This window comes from Ascaphus truei, unplaced genomic scaffold (assembly GCF_040206685.1).
Source record: "Ascaphus truei isolate aAscTru1 unplaced genomic scaffold, aAscTru1.hap1 HAP1_SCAFFOLD_1317, whole genome shotgun sequence".
NCBI lineage: Eukaryota > Metazoa > Chordata > Amphibia > Anura > Ascaphidae > Ascaphus > Ascaphus truei.
Window position 1 is genome coordinate 7,778 of NW_027454193.1, and position 18,448 is coordinate 26,225.

General features: G+C 52.1%; 1 protein-coding gene across 1 annotated transcript in view; it reads right to left on the reverse strand.

Moving 5' to 3' along the window:
• Positions 1-2,328: 2,328 nt before the first annotated feature.
• The window catches only part of ABHD16A (abhydrolase domain containing 16A, phospholipase), a 33,442-nt gene continuing 17,322 nt past the window's right edge, over positions 2,329-18,448 (reverse strand). Inside the window, exons 3-7 of the mRNA XM_075581439.1 lie at positions 17,029-17,095; positions 4,277-4,363; positions 3,707-3,792; positions 2,817-2,887; positions 2,329-2,482 (exon numbers count right to left, since the gene is read on the reverse strand). Coding sequence (XP_075437554.1) covers positions 2,356-2,482; positions 2,817-2,887; positions 3,707-3,792; positions 4,277-4,363; positions 17,029-17,095 — 438 coding nt within the window. The 3' untranslated portion in view covers positions 2,329-2,355. The remainder of the gene's footprint in view (positions 2,483-2,816; positions 2,888-3,706; positions 3,793-4,276; positions 4,364-17,028; positions 17,096-18,448) is intronic.

Sequence of the window (18,448 nt, forward strand, 5' to 3'; positions counted from 1 at the left end):
CATACTACTGCGGTGTGACACCAGCCAGGCGCAGCGTAAGGATCCCCCCCCCCCATACTACGGCGGTGTGACACCAGCCAGACGCAAGTGTAAGGATCCCCCCCCTCCATACTACGGCGGTGTGACACCAGCCAGATGCAGCGTAAGGATCCCCCCCCCCATACTACGGCGGTGTGACACCAGCCAGGCGCAGCGTAAGGATCCCCCCCCATACTACGGCGGTGTGACACCAGCCAGGCGCAGCGTAAGGATCCCCCCCCCCCCATACTACGGCGGTGTGACACCAGCCAGACGCAGCGTAAGGATCTCCCCCCCCCCCATACTACGGCGGTGTGACACCAGCCAGACGCAGCGTAAGGATCCCCCCCCCCCCATACTACGGCGGTGTGACACCAGCCAGACGCAGCGTAAGGATCCCCCCCCCCCATACTACTGCGGTGTGACACCAGCCAGACGCAGTGTAAGGATCCCCCCCTCCATACTACGGCGGTGTGACACCAGCCAGGCGCAGCGTAAGGATCCCCCCCCCATACTACGGCGGTGTGACACCAGCCAGGCGCAGCGTAAGGATCCCCCCCCCCCCCATACTACGGGCGGTGTGACACCAGCCAGGCGCAGCGTAAGGATCCCCCCCCCCCCCCATACTACGGCGGTGTGACACCAGCCAGACGCAGCGTAAGGATCCCCCCCATACTACGGCGGTGTGACACCAGCCAGGCGCAGCGTAAGGATCCCCCCCCCCCCATACTACGGCAGTGTGACACCAGCCAGACGCAGTGTAAGGATCCCCCCCCCCCCCATACTACGGCGGTGTGACACCAGCCAGACGCAGTGTAAGGATCTCCCCCCCCCCCATACTACGGCGGTGTGACACCAGCCAGGCGCAGCGTAAGGATCCCCCCCCCCCCATACTACGGCGGTGTGACACCAGCCAGACGCAGTGTAAGGATCTCCCCCCCCCCATACTATTTGCAGGTGGCACGGCGCCGCCTGCGTACAGTACACGGAGTAACGGGGCTGGCAGACGGTTTCATTTCCAACGTTGGTAAAGAAATAAAGCTGCGACATTATCTTTCACTGCCTCAAAGCTGTGTGCTCCCCATGTGTAGGTGGGCACATTAAGCCTGTATCCCTACACCCACCAGGAAGCAAAGAGCTTCCTTCATAGAAGCAGCAGCACTACAACCTCTAGGACTTGTACCGCGGGGATCTCACTTCCCCATCGGATTCACGGGCACTCGTTATTTTACCTCTGTATTGCACAATTCTTATTCTGGATTGTATACGCATTTGTTGATAGTCATTTCTTATCTGTATCTTCACTATATCGGTTATATTTATGCCATATATTGCCTTCTCTTATTGTACTGGAACATATTTGTGAGTTCCTGTAACAGGGGACTTATCCCTGTTCAGTAATGTGCCTTTAATCTAGCAGTGTGGTAGTTAATTACTAACCACCACCTGCCTGATTAGATTGTTTACAAAAAGCCTGCCTTTGAGACAGGAAGTGACTCCTTAGCTCTGACTGAGAGCTGACCAGTCTTGAGCTCTGCACGCAGAGCTGATTTCAAGACACAGGGAAAACTACTACACCTGAAGCTGAACCAGGAAGTGAGAAGATTTTCCCTCCAAGAAACAGATAAGACTTTTATTCTTAAGAGACTGCTTATATCTGCTTATTTTCATGCAATGTGTTTTGGGGCTGTGAGACATGCTTAACTAATGGAGATGTGAACTAATTGCATAGGATTTCACTAGAAATACTCCAAGTGAATGGAAGCTTTGTTTCCCCCCCCCCCCCTGTGTTTGGATAATTTCCTGATGAAAAGGAACAGGCACAATAAAGCCTATTATAATTTCACATTATAAAGCCTCCTAATTGTGTACCTCTGTGAACGTCCGTCTACAGTTTGCTCATTATGCAAATATAATATGGCCTACGTGAAATACCTCACTAGGACACACATACGGACACACACACACGGACGGACACACACGGACACACGCGCACACGGACACACACACGGACGGACGGACGGACGGACACACACGGACGGACGGACACACACGGACGGACGGACGGACACACACACGGACGGACGGACGGACACACACACGGACATGGACCCCCATCTGTTTTCATAGCCCTTGTTGTATATTCTCTATATCAGGTACCATATACATATATAGATGGAGATACAGAACAAATACAATATCATTACAACGGTATATACGCACAAACACACACCATCAGAGATATATATACACACACACAGTATACGTGCCGTCAAGTATGCCATCAACCTCAGTGCTGCAGGTTCCGAGCACCGTCCAATAGGATTAACCCATCTGTTACCTGATGATCTCACAGGGCAGCTTCCGGCTCCAGGTAAACACACTGTCTGCCGCTCCTCGGGGGCCGGGCTCCGGCTTCAGCAGAGACACGCCCCCGACAGGCTCCGCCCCCTGGTGATCCTTACTGTACGGAGAATAGAACAGGGTTCATGATCCAGCCCTAGAGGTGCTAGGCTCTGTATACTTCCCATGAGCCAGCCCTAGAGGTGCCAAGCTCTGTATATCCCCCTGTGCAAGCCCTATACATGCCAGGCTCTGTACATCCCACCCTATGCCAGCCCTAGAGTGCCAGGCTCTGTATATCCCCTGTGCCAGCTCTATACGTGCCAGCCTCTGTATATCCCCCTGTGCAAGCCCTATACATGCCAGGCTCTGTACATCCCACCCTATGCCAGCCCTAGAGGTGCCAGGCTCTGTATACCCCCGTGCCAGAAGTAGAGGTGCCAGGCTCTGTGTACCTGCTGGTTTCATCCCATCGGAAATCAACTGGCCAACTGCGAAAGTCAAAGTTATAACTGGAGAGTTTCTTCTGTGGGACAGAGAGAGACAATATCGTACAGCGGCAGTGCCAGGATCCCTCTCTCACACATTACTACACCATGTATACACAGCACAGGTACAGCGCGGGCAGTGCCAGCCTCCCCCTCACACACTACTACACCATGACATGTACACACAGCACAGGTACAGTGCGGGCAGCGGCAGCCCCCCCCTCACACACACTACTACACCATGTATACACAGCACAGGTACAGCGCGGGCAGCGGCAGTGCCAGCCTCCCCCTCACACACACTACTACACCATGTATACACAGCACAGGTACAGCACAGGCAGCGGCAGTGCCAGCCTCCCTCTCACACACACTACTACACCATGTATACACAGCACAGGGACAGCGCAGGCAGCGGCAGTGCCAGCCTCCCCCTCACACACACTACTACACCATGTATACACAGCACAGGTACAGCGCGGGCAGCGGCAGTGCCAGCCTTCCCCTCACACACACTACTACACCATGTATACACAGCACATGTACAGCACGGGCAGCGTCAGTGCCAGCCTCCCCCTCACACACACTACTACACCATGTATACACAGCACAGGTACAGCGCAGGCAGCGGCAGTGCCAGCCTTCCCCTCACACACACTGCTACACCATGTATACACAGCGGCAGTGCCAGGATCCCTCTCTCACACTACTACACCATGTATACACAGCGGCAGTGCCAGCCTCCCCTCACACACTACTACACCATGTATACACAGCGGCAGTGCCAGGCTCCCCTCACAAACACACACTACTACACCATGACATGTATACACAGCAGCAATGCCAGCCTCTCTTACCTTGTTTTCTGCATTGTTCTCTTTCTTGGCTCTCTCTAAAATGCTAATAAATTGAATATACTGAGGGTTGCTCCATCTGCCCAACCCTGTAGAGAGAGAGATAATTTGTGTCACTCTGCGGGGGAAGGGACAGACTCATAGCTCCCTTCTGTCTGTGTCAGTGTGTCACCCTGCAGGGGAGGGACAGACTCATAGCTCCCTTCTGTCTGTGTCACTGTGTCACCCTGTGGGGGAGGGACAGACTCATAGCTCCCTTCTGTCTGTGTCACTGTGTCACCCTGCGGGGGGAGGGACAGGCTCATTGCTACCTTCTGTCTGTGTCACTGTGTCACCCTGCGGGGGGGAGGGACAGACTCATAGCTCCCTTCTGTCTGTGTCACTGTGTCACCCTGCGGGGGGAGGGACAGTCACATAGCTCCCTTCTTTTTGTGTCACTGTGTCACCCTGCGGGGGGAGGGACAGACTCATAGCTCCCTTCTGTCTGTGTCACCCTGCGGGGGGAGGGACAGACTCATCGCTCCCTTCTGTCTGTATTACGATGACGCTGGTTTAGCATGTAGTTTTCCTCACCTCTGAGACATGCTACACCCGCTAGCAGAAAGATCAGCGTCACCCCGTACTGTCCTAAAGGTACCAGCCTGGACATGTTCAGGTATCCTACAAAAACACAAAGAGCAGGGTCACTAGCGCACGCCTAAACCCCACAACACGCCTAGATATGCCCACCCTACAAGATACAGATGAGCTTGCATGTATATATCTGTAATGAGACAAGCTCGGGGGGAGAAGAAGAGAGACAGGCAGAGTAAAGCAGAGTATAAAAGTTGCAGTGTGAACACTCTACTGAAGGATTTGAGGCCTAGTTAAAATTTCACCGGCAGTCATTTTTTATTTTATTTTTTAAAACCTCCATTTTGCCGCATGAGGACCGTACCGGCATCTAGATCTCTCTCCTCACTTCATAGGAGCCCACGTGCTCTCCTCTCTGCAGCTGGAGGTTTTAAAATCGTGAGCCATGCTCAGACGGCGTTATAAGTGGATTTGCGTTGTAGCGGATCGCGCTATAACGGGGTTGAGCTGTATTATTATATTGTTTTAAATAACTAGATCTACAGAGCGAAACATTGTAGTCCAGCAACAGTCCCACAAATAAAACCCTTTCATGTTTCCGGTAAGAACGGTGTGTTCAATGCATCAAGAAAGGTCTGAATGCCCCCAAATTAATCCTAATATATCAGGAGTGGCCAACTCCAATCCTCAGGGGTCACCAACAGGACAGATGTTCAGGATATCACTGCTTCAGCACGGGTGGCTCAATCATTGACCGAGCCACCAGTGCTGAATCACAGGGATATTCTGACAACGTGGCCCGTTGGTGGCCCTTGAGTTGGGCACCCCTGGATTAAATGATCCCGTATAACAGACGTCATGGTTTCCCGCGGTGCCGCCGTGGTCCGTGTTCTGCGTCTCCCGGCTGTCCCCTCCTGTGATGTCATTTAGGAACACTGGTGACAGCCGGGGGTGTTATCCCAGAGACAGGTTATTTAAAAGTGACGTACAGTATCTCCAGTGTCAGATGAAGATCCACTGCCAGATACTGTAACGTCATTACATTGTATAAATAGTGTTATATACACACACACTGAGCTTAAAGTTATATATTAATATCTGTAGTAACTGCAACTTCTGGTGCTGTCTCATCACGCAGTCGCAACTTCCTGTACCCTACGTGAAATCGCATGGAAAATTCCTGTACCCTAAGTGAAATTGCATGGAAAATTCCTGTACCCTACGTGAAATCGCATGGAAAATTCCTGTACCCTAAGTGAAATTGCATAGAAACTTCCTGTACCCTACGTGAAATCACATGGAAACTTCCTGTACCCTACGTGAAATCGCATGGAAACTTTCTGTACCCTACGTGAAATCACATGGAAACTTCCTGCACCCTACGTGAAATCACATAGAAACTTTCTGTACCCTACGTGAAATCACATGGAAACTTCCTGCATCCTACGTGAAATCACATGGAAACTTCCTGCATCCTACGTGAAATCACATAGAAACTTCCTGTACCCTACGTGAAATCGCATGGAAACTTCCTGTACCCTACGTGAAATTGCATAGAAACTTCCTGTATCCTACGTGAAATCACATGGAAACTTCCTGTACCCTACGTGAAATCGCATGGAAACTTCCTGTACCCTACGTGAAATCGCATGGAAACTTCCTGTACCCTACGTGAAATCGCATGGAAACTTCCTGTACCCTACGTGAAATCGCATGGAAACTTCCTGTACCCTACGTGAAATCGCATGGAAACTTCCTGTACCCTACGTGAAATCGCTTTGGAAACTTCCTGTATTACACTTTTATAAAGCCGAGTGCCAGAGGAGCCGCAGCACTGACCCCTCCAACCACGTGTCTCCTTCTCCGAAGCAATCATGGGATCTTTCCGTCACCGATGGGGGAACGGGAGGAACGGAGACATCCTCCTTCTGTTCCATTTCCAATCGCAGGATCTCTCCGTCACCGATGGGGGAACGGGAGGAAAGGAGTCGTCCTTCTGTTCCATTTCCAATCGCAGGATCTCTCCGTCACCGATGGGAGAACGGGAGGAAAGGAGTCGTCCTTCTGTTCCATTTCCAATCGCAGGATCTCTCCGTCACCGAAGGGAGAACGGGAGGAAAGGAGTCGTCCTTCTGTTCCACTTCCAATCACAGGATCTCTCCGTCACCGATGGGGGAACGGGAGGAAAGGAGTCGTCCTTCTGTTCCATTTCCAATCGCAGGATCTCTCAGTCACCGAAGGGAGAACGGGAGGAAAGGAGTCGTCCTTCTGTTCCATTTCCAATCGCAGGATCTCTCTGTCACCGATGGGAGAACGGGAGGAAAGGTGTCGTCCTTCTGTTCCACTTCCAATCGCAGGATCTCTCCGTCACCGATGGGAGAACGGGAGGAAAGGAGTCGTCCTTCTGTTCCATTTCCAATCGCAGGATCTCTCCGTCACCGATGGGAGAACGGGAGGAAAGGAGTCGTCCTTCTGTTCCACTTCCAATCGCAGGATCTCTCCGTCACCGATGGGAGAACGGGAGGAAAGGAGTCGTCCTTCTGTTCCATTTCCAATCGCAGGATCTCTCCGTCACCGATGGGAGAACGGGAGGAAAGGAGTCGTCCTTCTGTTCCATTTCCAATCGCAGGATCTCTCCGTCACCGATGGGAGAACGGGAGGAAAGGAGTCGTCCTTCTGTTCCACTTCCAATCGCAGGATCTCTCCGTCACCGATGGGAGAACGGGAGGAAAGGAGTCGTCCTTCTGTTCCATTTCCAATCGCAGGATCTCTCCGTCACCGATGGGAGAACGGGAGGAAAGGTGTCGTCCTTCTGTTCCATTTCCAATCGCAGGATCTCTCCGTCACCGATGGGAGAACGGGAGGAAAGGTGTCGTCCTTCTGTTCCATTTCCAATCGCAGGATCTCTCCGTCACCGATGGGAGAACGGGAGGAAAGGAGTCGTCCTTCTGTTCCACTTCCAATCGCAGGATCTCTCCATCACCGATGGGAGAACGGGAGGAAAGGAGTCGTCCTCCTGTTCCATTTCCAATCGCAGGATCTCTCCGTCACCGATGGGAGAACGGGAGGAAAGGAGTCGTCCTTCTGTTCCATTTCCAATCGCAGGATCTCTCTGTCACCGATGGGAGAACGGGAGGAAAGGTGTCGTCCTTCTGTTCCACTTCCAATCGCAGGATCTCTCCGTCACCGATGGGAGAACGGGAGGAAAGGTGTCGTCCTTCTGTTCCATTTCCAATCGCAGGATCTCTCCGTCACCGATGGGAGAACGGGAGGAAAGGAGTCGTCCTTCTGTTCCATTTCCAATCGCAGGATCTCTCCGTCACCGATGGGAGAACGGGAGGAAAGGAGTCGTCCTTCTGTTCCATTTCCAATCGCAGGATCTCTCTGTCACCGATGGGAGAACGGGAGGAAAGGAGTCGTCCTTCTGTTCCACTTCCAATCGCAGGATCTCTCCGTCACCGATGGGAGAACGGGAGTAAAGGAGTCGTCCTTCTGTTCCACTTCCAATCACAGGATCTCTCCGTCACCGATGGGAGAACGGGAGGAAAGGAGTCGTCCTTCTGTTCCATTTCCAATCGCAGGATCTCTCTGTCACCGATGGGAGAACGGGAGGAAAGGAGTCGTCCTTCTGTTCCACTTCCAATCACAGGATCTCTCCATCACCGATGGGAGAACGGGAGTAAAGGAGTCGTCCTTCTGTTCCACTTCCAATCACAGGATCTGTCCGTCACCGATGGGGGAACGGGAGGAAAGGAGTCGTCCTTCTGTTCCATTTCCAATCGCAGGATCTCTCCGTCACCGATGGGAGAACGGGAGGAAAGGAGTCGTCCTTCTGTTCCACTTCCAATCACAGGATCTGTCCGTCACCGATGGGGGAACGGGAGGAAAGGAGTCGTCCTTCTGTTCCACTTCCAATCGCAGGATCTCTCTGTCACCGAAGGGGGAACGGGAGGAAAGGAGTCGTCCTTCTGTTCCACTTCCAATCACAGGATCTGTCCGTCACCGATGGGAGAACGGGAGGAAAGGAGTCGTCCTTCTGTTCCACTTCCAATCACAGGATCTGTCCGTCACCGATGGGGGAACGGGAGGAAAGGAGTCGTCCTTCTGTTCCACTTCCAATCACAGGATCTGTCCGTCACCGATGGGAGAACGGGAGTAAAGGAGTCGTCCTTCTGTTCCACTTCCAATCACAGGATCTGTCCGTCACCGATGGGGGAACGGGAGGAAAGGAGTCGTCCTTCTGTTCCATTTCCAATCGCAGGATCTCTCCGTCACCGATGGGGGAACGGGAGTAAAGGAGTCGTCCTTCTGTTCCATTTCCAATCACAGGATCTCTCAGTCACCGATGGGGGAACGGGAGTAAAGGAGTCGTCCTTCTGTTCCACTTCCAATCGCAGGATCTCTCCGTCACCGATGGGAGAACGGGAGGAAAGGAGTCGTCCTTCTGTTCCACTTCCAATCGCAGGATCTCTCCGTCACCGAAGGGGGAACGGGAGGAAAGGAGTCGTCCTTCTGTTCCATTTCCAATCGCAGGATCTCTCAGTCACCGAAGGGAGAACGGGAGGAAAGGAGTCGTCCTTCTGTTCCATTTCCAATCGCAGGATCTCTCTGTCACCGATGGGAGAACGGGAGGAAAGGTGTCGTCCTTCTGTTCCACTTCCAATCGCAGGATCTCTCCGTCACCGATGGGAGAACGGGAGGAAAGGAGTCGTCCTTCTGTTCCATTTCCAATCGCAGGATCTCTCCGTCACCGATGGGAGAACGGGAGGAAAGGAGTCGTCCTTCTGTTCCACTTCCAATCGCAGGATCTCTCCGTCACCGATGGGAGAACGGGAGGAAAGGAGTCGTCCTTCTGTTCCATTTCCAATCGCAGGATCTCTCCGTCACCGATGGGAGAACGGGAGGAAAGGAGTCGTCCTTCTGTTCCATTTCCAATCGCAGGATCTCTCCGTCACCGATGGGAGAACGGGAGGAAAGGAGTCGTCCTTCTGTTCCACTTCCAATCGCAGGATCTCTCCGTCACCGATGGGAGAACGGGAGGAAAGGAGTCGTCCTTCTGTTCCATTTCCAATCGCAGGATCTCTCCGTCACCGATGGGAGAACGGGAGGAAAGGTGTCGTCCTTCTGTTCCATTTCCAATCGCAGGATCTCTCCGTCACCGATGGGAGAACGGGAGGAAAGGTGTCGTCCTTCTGTTCCATTTCCAATCGCAGGATCTCTCCGTCACCGATGGGAGAACGGGAGGAAAGGAGTCGTCCTTCTGTTCCACTTCCAATCGCAGGATCTCTCCATCACCGATGGGAGAACGGGAGGAAAGGAGTCGTCCTCCTGTTCCATTTCCAATCGCAGGATCTCTCCGTCACCGATGGGAGAACGGGAGGAAAGGAGTCGTCCTTCTGTTCCATTTCCAATCGCAGGATCTCTCTGTCACCGATGGGAGAACGGGAGGAAAGGTGTCGTCCTTCTGTTCCACTTCCAATCGCAGGATCTCTCCGTCACCGATGGGAGAACGGGAGGAAAGGTGTCGTCCTTCTGTTCCATTTCCAATCGCAGGATCTCTCCGTCACCGATGGGAGAACGGGAGGAAAGGAGTCGTCCTTCTGTTCCATTTCCAATCGCAGGATCTCTCCGTCACCGATGGGAGAACGGGAGGAAAGGAGTCGTCCTTCTGTTCCATTTCCAATCGCAGGATCTCTCTGTCACCGATGGGAGAACGGGAGGAAAGGAGTCGTCCTTCTGTTCCACTTCCAATCGCAGGATCTCTCCGTCACCGATGGGAGAACGGGAGTAAAGGAGTCGTCCTTCTGTTCCACTTCCAATCACAGGATCTCTCCGTCACCGATGGGAGAACGGGAGGAAAGGAGTCGTCCTTCTGTTCCATTTCCAATCGCAGGATCTCTCTGTCACCGATGGGAGAACGGGAGGAAAGGAGTCGTCCTTCTGTTCCACTTCCAATCACAGGATCTCTCCATCACCGATGGGAGAACGGGAGTAAAGGAGTCGTCCTTCTGTTCCACTTCCAATCACAGGATCTGTCCGTCACCGATGGGGGAACGGGAGGAAAGGAGTCGTCCTTCTGTTCCATTTCCAATCGCAGGATCTCTCCGTCACCGATGGGAGAACGGGAGGAAAGGAGTCGTCCTTCTGTTCCACTTCCAATCACAGGATCTGTCCGTCACCGATGGGGGAACGGGAGGAAAGGAGTCGTCCTTCTGTTCCACTTCCAATCACAGGATCTGTCCGTCACCGATGGGAGAACGGGAGGAAAGGAGTCGTCCTTCTGTTCCACTTCCAATCGCAGGATCTCTCCGTCACCGATGGGAGAACGGGAGGAAAGGAGTCGTCCTTCTGTTCCATTTCCAATCGCAGGATCTCTCCGTCACCGAAGGGGGAACGGGAGGAAAGGAGTCGTCCTTCTGTTCCATTTCCAATCGCAGGATCTCTCAGTCACCGAAGGGAGAACGGGAGGAAAGGAGTCGTCCTTCTGTTCCATTTCCAATCGCAGGATCTCTCTGTCACCGATGGGAGAACGGGAGGAAAGGTGTCGTCCTTCTGTTCCACTTCCAATCGCAGGATCTCTCCGTCACCGATGGGAGAACGGGAGGAAAGGAGTCGTCCTTCTGTTCCATTTCCAATCGCAGGATCTCTCCGTCACCGATGGGAGAACGGGAGGAAAGGAGTCGTCCTTCTGTTCCACTTCCAATCGCAGGATCTCTCCGTCACCGATGGGAGAACGGGAGGAAAGGAGTCGTCCTTCTGTTCCATTTCCAATCGCAGGATCTCTCCGTCACCGATGGGAGAACGGGAGGAAAGGAGTCGTCCTTCTGTTCCATTTCCAATCGCAGGATCTCTCCGTCACCGATGGGAGAACGGGAGGAAAGGAGTCGTCCTTCTGTTCCACTTCCAATCGCAGGATCTCTCCGTCACCGATGGGAGAACGGGAGGAAAGGAGTCGTCCTTCTGTTCCATTTCCAATCGCAGGATCTCTCCGTCACCGATGGGAGAACGGGAGGAAAGGTGTCGTCCTTCTGTTCCATTTCCAATCGCAGGATCTCTCCGTCACCGATGGGAGAACGGGAGGAAAGGTGTCGTCCTTCTGTTCCATTTCCAATCGCAGGATCTCTCCGTCACCGATGGGAGAACGGGAGGAAAGGAGTCGTCCTTCTGTTCCACTTCCAATCGCAGGATCTCTCCATCACCGATGGGAGAACGGGAGGAAAGGAGTCGTCCTCCTGTTCCATTTCCAATCGCAGGATCTCTCCGTCACCGATGGGAGAACGGGAGGAAAGGAGTCGTCCTTCTGTTCCATTTCCAATCGCAGGATCTCTCTGTCACCGATGGGAGAACGGGAGGAAAGGTGTCGTCCTTCTGTTCCACTTCCAATCGCAGGATCTCTCCGTCACCGATGGGAGAACGGGAGGAAAGGTGTCGTCCTTCTGTTCCATTTCCAATCGCAGGATCTCTCCGTCACCGATGGGAGAACGGGAGGAAAGGAGTCGTCCTTCTGTTCCATTTCCAATCGCAGGATCTCTCCGTCACCGATGGGAGAACGGGAGGAAAGGAGTCGTCCTTCTGTTCCATTTCCAATCGCAGGATCTCTCTGTCACCGATGGGAGAACGGGAGGAAAGGAGTCGTCCTTCTGTTCCACTTCCAATCGCAGGATCTCTCCGTCACCGATGGGAGAACGGGAGTAAAGGAGTCGTCCTTCTGTTCCACTTCCAATCACAGGATCTCTCCGTCACCGATGGGGGAATGGGAAGAAAGGAGTCGTCCTTCTGTTCCATTTCCAATCGCAGGATCTCTCCGTCACCGATGGGGGAACGGGAGGAAAGGAGTCGTCCTTCTGTTCCATTTCCAATCGCAGGATCTCTCTGTCACCGATGGGAGAACGGGAGGAAAGGAGTCGTCCTTCTGTTCCACTTCCAATCACAGGATCTCTCCATCACCGATGGGAGAACGGGAGTAAAGGAGTCGTCCTTCTGTTCCACTTCCAATCACAGGATCTGTCCGTCACCGATGGGGGAACGGGAGGAAAGGAGTCGTCCTTCTGTTCCATTTCCAATCGCAGGATCTGTCCGTCACCGATGGGAGAACGGGAGGAAAGGAGTCGTCCTTCTGTTCCACTTCCAATCGCAGGATCTCTCTGTCACCGATGGGAGAACGGGAGGAAAGGAGTCGTCCTTCTGTTCCACTTCCAATCGCAGGATCTCTCCGTCACCGATGGGGGAACGGGAGGAAAGGAGTCGTCCTTCTGTTCCATTTCCAATCGCAGGATCTCTCCGTCACCGATGGGAGAACGGGAGGAAAGGAGTCGTCCTTCTGTTCCACTTCCAATCACAGGATCTGTCCGTCACCGATGGGGGAACGGGAGGAAAGGAGTCGTCCTTCTGTTCCACTTCCAATCGCAGGATCTCTCCGTCACCGATGGGGGAACGGGAGGAAAGGAGTCGTCCTTCTGTTCCATTTCCAATCGCAGGATCTCTCCGTCACCGATGGGGGAACGGGAGTAAAGGAGTCGTCCTTCTGTTCCATTTCCAATCACAGGATCTCTCTGTCACCGATGGGAGAACGGGAGGAAAGGAGTCGTCCTTCTGTTCCACTTCCAATCGCAGGATCTCTCCGTCACCGATGGGGGAACGGGAGGAAAGGAGTCGTCCTTCTGTTCCATTTCCAATCGCAGGATCTCTCCGTCACCGATGGGAGAACGGGAGGAAAGGAGTCGTCCTTCTGTTCCATTTCCAATCGCAGGATCTCTCTGTCACCGATGGGAGAACGGGAGGAAAGGAGTCGTCCTTCTGTTCCACTTCCAATCGCAGGATCTCTCCGTCACCGATGGGAGAACGGGAGTAAAGGAGTCGTCCTTCTGTTCCACTTCCAATCACAGGATCTCTCTGTCACCGATGGGAGAACGGGAGTAAAGGAGTCGTCCTTCTGTTCCATTTCCAATCGCAGGATCTCTCTGTCACCGATGGGAGAACGGGAGGAAAGGAGTCGTCCTTCTGTTCCACTTCCAATCACAGGATCTCTCCATCACCGATGGGAGAACGGGAGTAAAGGAGTCGTCCTTCTGTTCCACTTCCAATCACAGGATCTGTCCGTCACCGATGGGGGAACGGGAGGAAAGGAGTCGTCCTTCTGTTCCATTTCCAATCGCAGGATCTGTCCGTCACCGATGGGAGAACGGGAGGAAAGGAGTCGTCCTTCTGTTCCACTTCCAATCGCAGGATCTCTCTGTCACCGATGGGAGAACGGGAGGAAAGGAGTCGTCCTTCTGTTCCACTTCCAATCGCAGGATCTCTCCGTCACCGATGGGGGAACGGGAGGAAAGGAGTCGTCCTTCTGTTCCATTTCCAATCGCAGGATCTCTCCGTCACCGATGGGAGAACGGGAGGAAAGGAGTCGTCCTTCTGTTCCACTTCCAATCACAGGATCTGTCCGTCACCGATGGGGGAACGGGAGGAAAGGAGTCGTCCTTCTGTTCCACTTCCAATCGCAGGATCTCTCCGTCACCGATGGGAGAACGGGAGTAAAGGAGTCGTCCTTCTGTTCCACTTCCAATCGCAGCATCTCTCAGTCACCGAAGGGGGAACGGGAGGAAAGGAGTCTTCGTCCTCCTGCTTCCGTGCCACTTCCTCATTGATCACGAACACAATCGCACATAGAAAACCGATGAGATGACATATGGAATGCCAGACCCCATGACGTAGTACTTACGTCTATAGGGCACCCAAAGGGTTAAACATTCACAGCGCCAAAGTATTCATTAATAAAATAAAAAAAGGATATGTATAAAAGATATATATATATACTTCCCTCAAATCCTTATCTCATTGGTTCAAAGTGGAATCGGGTACTCAGGAAGATGTACAGAAGCGCTTGGGCTGCAGGGTTTAACCACACTAGGAAAGCATGTAGAACAAAAGGTGTACAAACAGCGCTTATACAATCAACAAATGATAAACCTTAGATAAATTGTCCGAATGGTAGTCCTGGAGCTGCCTGTTGAGATTGTTCTGGTATCTTGCACCCAGACTTGAATTTGTGGACAAAAGCAACCTCCTCTGGCGCTGAGGTGGGGACTTGAATTTTCTTCGTATAGACTGTGACCTCAGGAAAAAACAAAAGACAAAACATGCAGGAAGCCTGCAATGGTGTATTACCCAAGGGATACAAAACATATATATAGGAGCAATTTATTGATTGATTATCTATAAAATATACATAAAAATATACATGAAAATATACATAAAAATTAATAAAATATTTGAACCAGTGCTTGGCACTAACTGGTGATGTGAACAAGCTGCTTGCACACTATCACAGTGGGAGGCTTGAAATTGTGTCCAAGACTTCTGATCTTTGCTCCGCCTGGTAAAAATTGAAAACCTACTCACCAGATGTGAATAGGTCAAATGCACTGGTTAATGGTCTTTAAGGCCGGGATACACCGTCTGCCTGGCGGTGTTTACGTCTCCTCAGACCTATTCACATCACCAGTTAGTGCCAAGCACTGGTTCAAATATTTTATTAATTTTTATGTATATTTTCATGTATATTTTTATGTATATTTTATAGATAATCAATCAATAAATTGCTCCTATATATATGTTTTGTATCCCTTGGGTAATACACCATTGCAGGCTTCCTGCATGTTTTGTCTTTTGTTTTTTCCTGAGGTCACAGTCTATACGAAGAAAATTCAAGTCCCCACCTCAGCGCCAGAGGAGGTTGCTTTTGTCCACACTAGGAAAGCATGAACGATATACGCAGCTGAAGGTGAAAAGGTACGTGCCAACATGCAAATGGGGCCAGCATGGCAAGTAACGCCTCAACCACAAAACATGGAACACGCCGAAGAGCGACGGCCCCCATTCTCAGGGGGCTGGAGGTCACTGGGCTTGAGAGCGTTCAGGAAGAAGGCATAGGGGCTGCTAAGAGACCCCGATGGGATAAAGAAAAGCGGCCATTCAAATCTACATCTGGCTACCTACAGCTGCTGGACTCTAGTGACGCAGCACTGGAAGACCAACTTGAAATGATCAAATGGGATTGACCAGACTTTCCAGGATCGCTTGACACCGGGCACGAGTTAAATAAACTGAGATTTACTGTGTCCGGAGCCAAGACTCAGAGCCAGCACAATACAGAAACACGGCAATAAGTCCTAGAAGAGGGAGTTACAGGGGACTCCCAGCTCGCTAGGTGTAGGGCGCTGCAAAAGTTGGCTTACCCTGGATGCCGCCTCGATCAGTCCGCTCCAGGACTATTCCAGTAACAAGGGATGACCGCCCCATGGCTCCAGTAGATAGACACCTCGCTGCCAGAACAATGTTACACTGTTGGAGTATGTCCTCGCCCTTCCCTACCTCACCAATGTCCCCAAGTCCTGGCCCCACACAAAGCCTAGCCTTCAGACTCCATGTAAGCCAGCCACTTAGTCTTTATTACTAACCCAAGCATATAATGCCTCACAGACACCACACAAATACATAACACAGTGTTTCACAGATAGCCAACTCGGGGTTAAACATTAGCAAGGCTGGCAGCCATTTTGCAGAACGGAGATGGCCAGTTAACCCTATAAACTGGGTCGTTATCTTGACTGGTAGGGGCAACAAGGGGGTTTACGCTTTAATATACTGTGCCACGTTGCTTCTACCGTCAATAGGATATCGTTGGCCTTGGTGAAGTTAGAAGAGAAGACGAAGGCCTTATTGAACTAAAAAGCAGACACGTTTTATTACAGAGGTACAGATAATGGAAGAATCAGTGCAGAAGGCTTCATCGTTAACAAAAGACAGATAACAAAAAAAAAAAACATATGAAAGTTCATCAGAAAGAGAAGTAACAATCGTCGTTAAGTTTAGGAGATACACGTTTTAAATAGGCCTCCATCTGCATTGCAGCAAGAACCACAAACGTGTCACGTCTGCCAAGATGGAAATAAATGGAATAGAACTGGAAGACGTTGAAGACCATGTCTACCTTGGCCGGCGGAGAACAACGGGTGGGAACGTTATGGATGAAATTAATAGGAGAATGTAGACATGACGACGGCATTTGGAAGAAACAAGAGACAATCTTACAAGGGAATCTTCCCCTCACGGCGCCCCAAGAGGACACTTTCCCACCAGTGTATCCTGCCCGGTGCTCATGTACGCGTGTCAGACTAATATTTCCGAAGCTTCATATAACGAGAAGAACAACGGGGAGATGCATGCTGGGTATTACCAGAAGAGATGGGAAAAAGAATGAATGGGTTCAAAACCAAACTAAAAGTCTGTGACATCATCACACGGGGGAAGACATTAAAATGGCGGTGAGCCGGATGCACGGCAGGAAGAAATGACCATCGTTGGACAAAGATGGAACTCGACTGGATTCCAAGAGAGATGAAAAGACCAAGACGCCGACCAGAAGTAAGATGGGAATGTGTCGTTCTATTATTTAGGTTTTGTAAAGGGATTTACATGTTCAGGGTATCTACAATGTCAAAAGCCGATAAAATAAAGAGAGATTAAAATCTAAATACCTGCCAAATTTTTATTTTTAACCATTGGGGAAAAAAAAAACAACAACAACACTTAACCCAAACAGTAAGTTCTTATTTTTATCTCTGGGGGATATTACCAGCAATACATACAGCGATGCCTACTGCCCCAACCCACGGGTGCAGAACTCCCCCCCACCCCATAATGCAATGCTTATCCCAATACTTCCGCACCCGGCAGCACCTGTGCGTGTGAAGTACCTTTTCTGTACAGGTAGAAGGTAGCGAGAGGGGAGCAGTAATATGATATGGTCCATAAGACTGAAACCTGTGGGAGAAGAGAGCACAAGTTAGTATGGTCACTGAGGGCGTGATGTCGGGGCGAGAAATGTGGATTTCTTTCATAGCTCCCTTCTGTCTGTGTCACTGTGTCACCCTGCGGGGGGAGGGACAGTCTCATAGCTCCCTTCTGTCTGTGTCACTGTGTCACCCTGCGGGGGGAGGGACAGTCTCATAGCTCCCTTCTGTCTGTGTCACCTTGTCACCCTGCGGGGGGAGGGACAGACTCATGGCTCCCTTCTGTCTGTGTCACTGTGTCACCCTGCGGGGGAGGGACAGACTCATAGCTCCCTTCTGTCTGTGTCACCGTGTCACCCTGCGGGGGGAGGGACAGACTCATAGCTCCCTTCTGTCTGTGTCACTGTGTCACCCTGCGGGGGGAGGGACAGGCTCATAGCTCCCTTCTGTCTGTGTCACCTTGTCACCCTGCGGGGGGAGGGACAGACTCATGGCTCCCTTCTGTCTGTGTCACTGTGTCACCCTGCGGGGGAGGGACAGACTCATAGCTCCCTTCTGTCTGTGTCACCGTGTCACCCTGCGGGGGGAGGGACAGACTCATAGCTCCCTTCTGTCTGTGTCACTGTGTCACCCTGCGGGGGAGGGACAGGCTCATAGCTCCCTTCTGTCTGTGTCACTGTATCACCCTGCGGGGGGAGGGACAGACTCATAGCTCCCTTCTGTCTGTGTCACTGTGTCACCCTGCGGGGGGAGGGACAGACTCATAGCTCCCTTCTGTCTGTGTCACTGTGTCACCCTGCGGGGGAGGGACAGACTCATAGCTCCCTTCTGTCTGTGTCACTGTGTCACCCTGCGGGGGGAGGGACAGACTCATAGCTCCCTTCTGTCTGTGTCACTGTGTCACCCTGCGGGGGAGGGACAGACTCATAGCTCCCTTCTGTCTGTGTCACCCTGCGGGGGGAGGGACAGACTCATAGCTCCCTTCTGTCTGTGTCACTGTGTCACCCTGCGGGGGGGGGGACAGACTCATAGCTCCCTTCTGTCTGTGTCACTGTGTCACCCTGCGGGGGAGGGACAGACTCATAGCTCCCTTCTGTCTGTGTCACCCTGCGGGGGGAGGGACAGACTCATAGCTCCCTTCTGTCTGTGTCACTGTTTCCCCCGTGCGGGGGGAGGGACAGACTCATAGCTCCCTTCTGTCTGTGTCACTGTGTCACCCTGCGGGGGAGGGACACACTCATAGCTCCCTTCTGTCTGTGTCACTGTGTCACCCTGCGGGGGAGGGACAGACTCATAGCTCCCTTCTGTCTGTGTCACACTGTCACCCTGCGGGGGGAGGGACAGACTCATAGCTCCCTTCTGTCTGTGTCACACTGTCACCCTG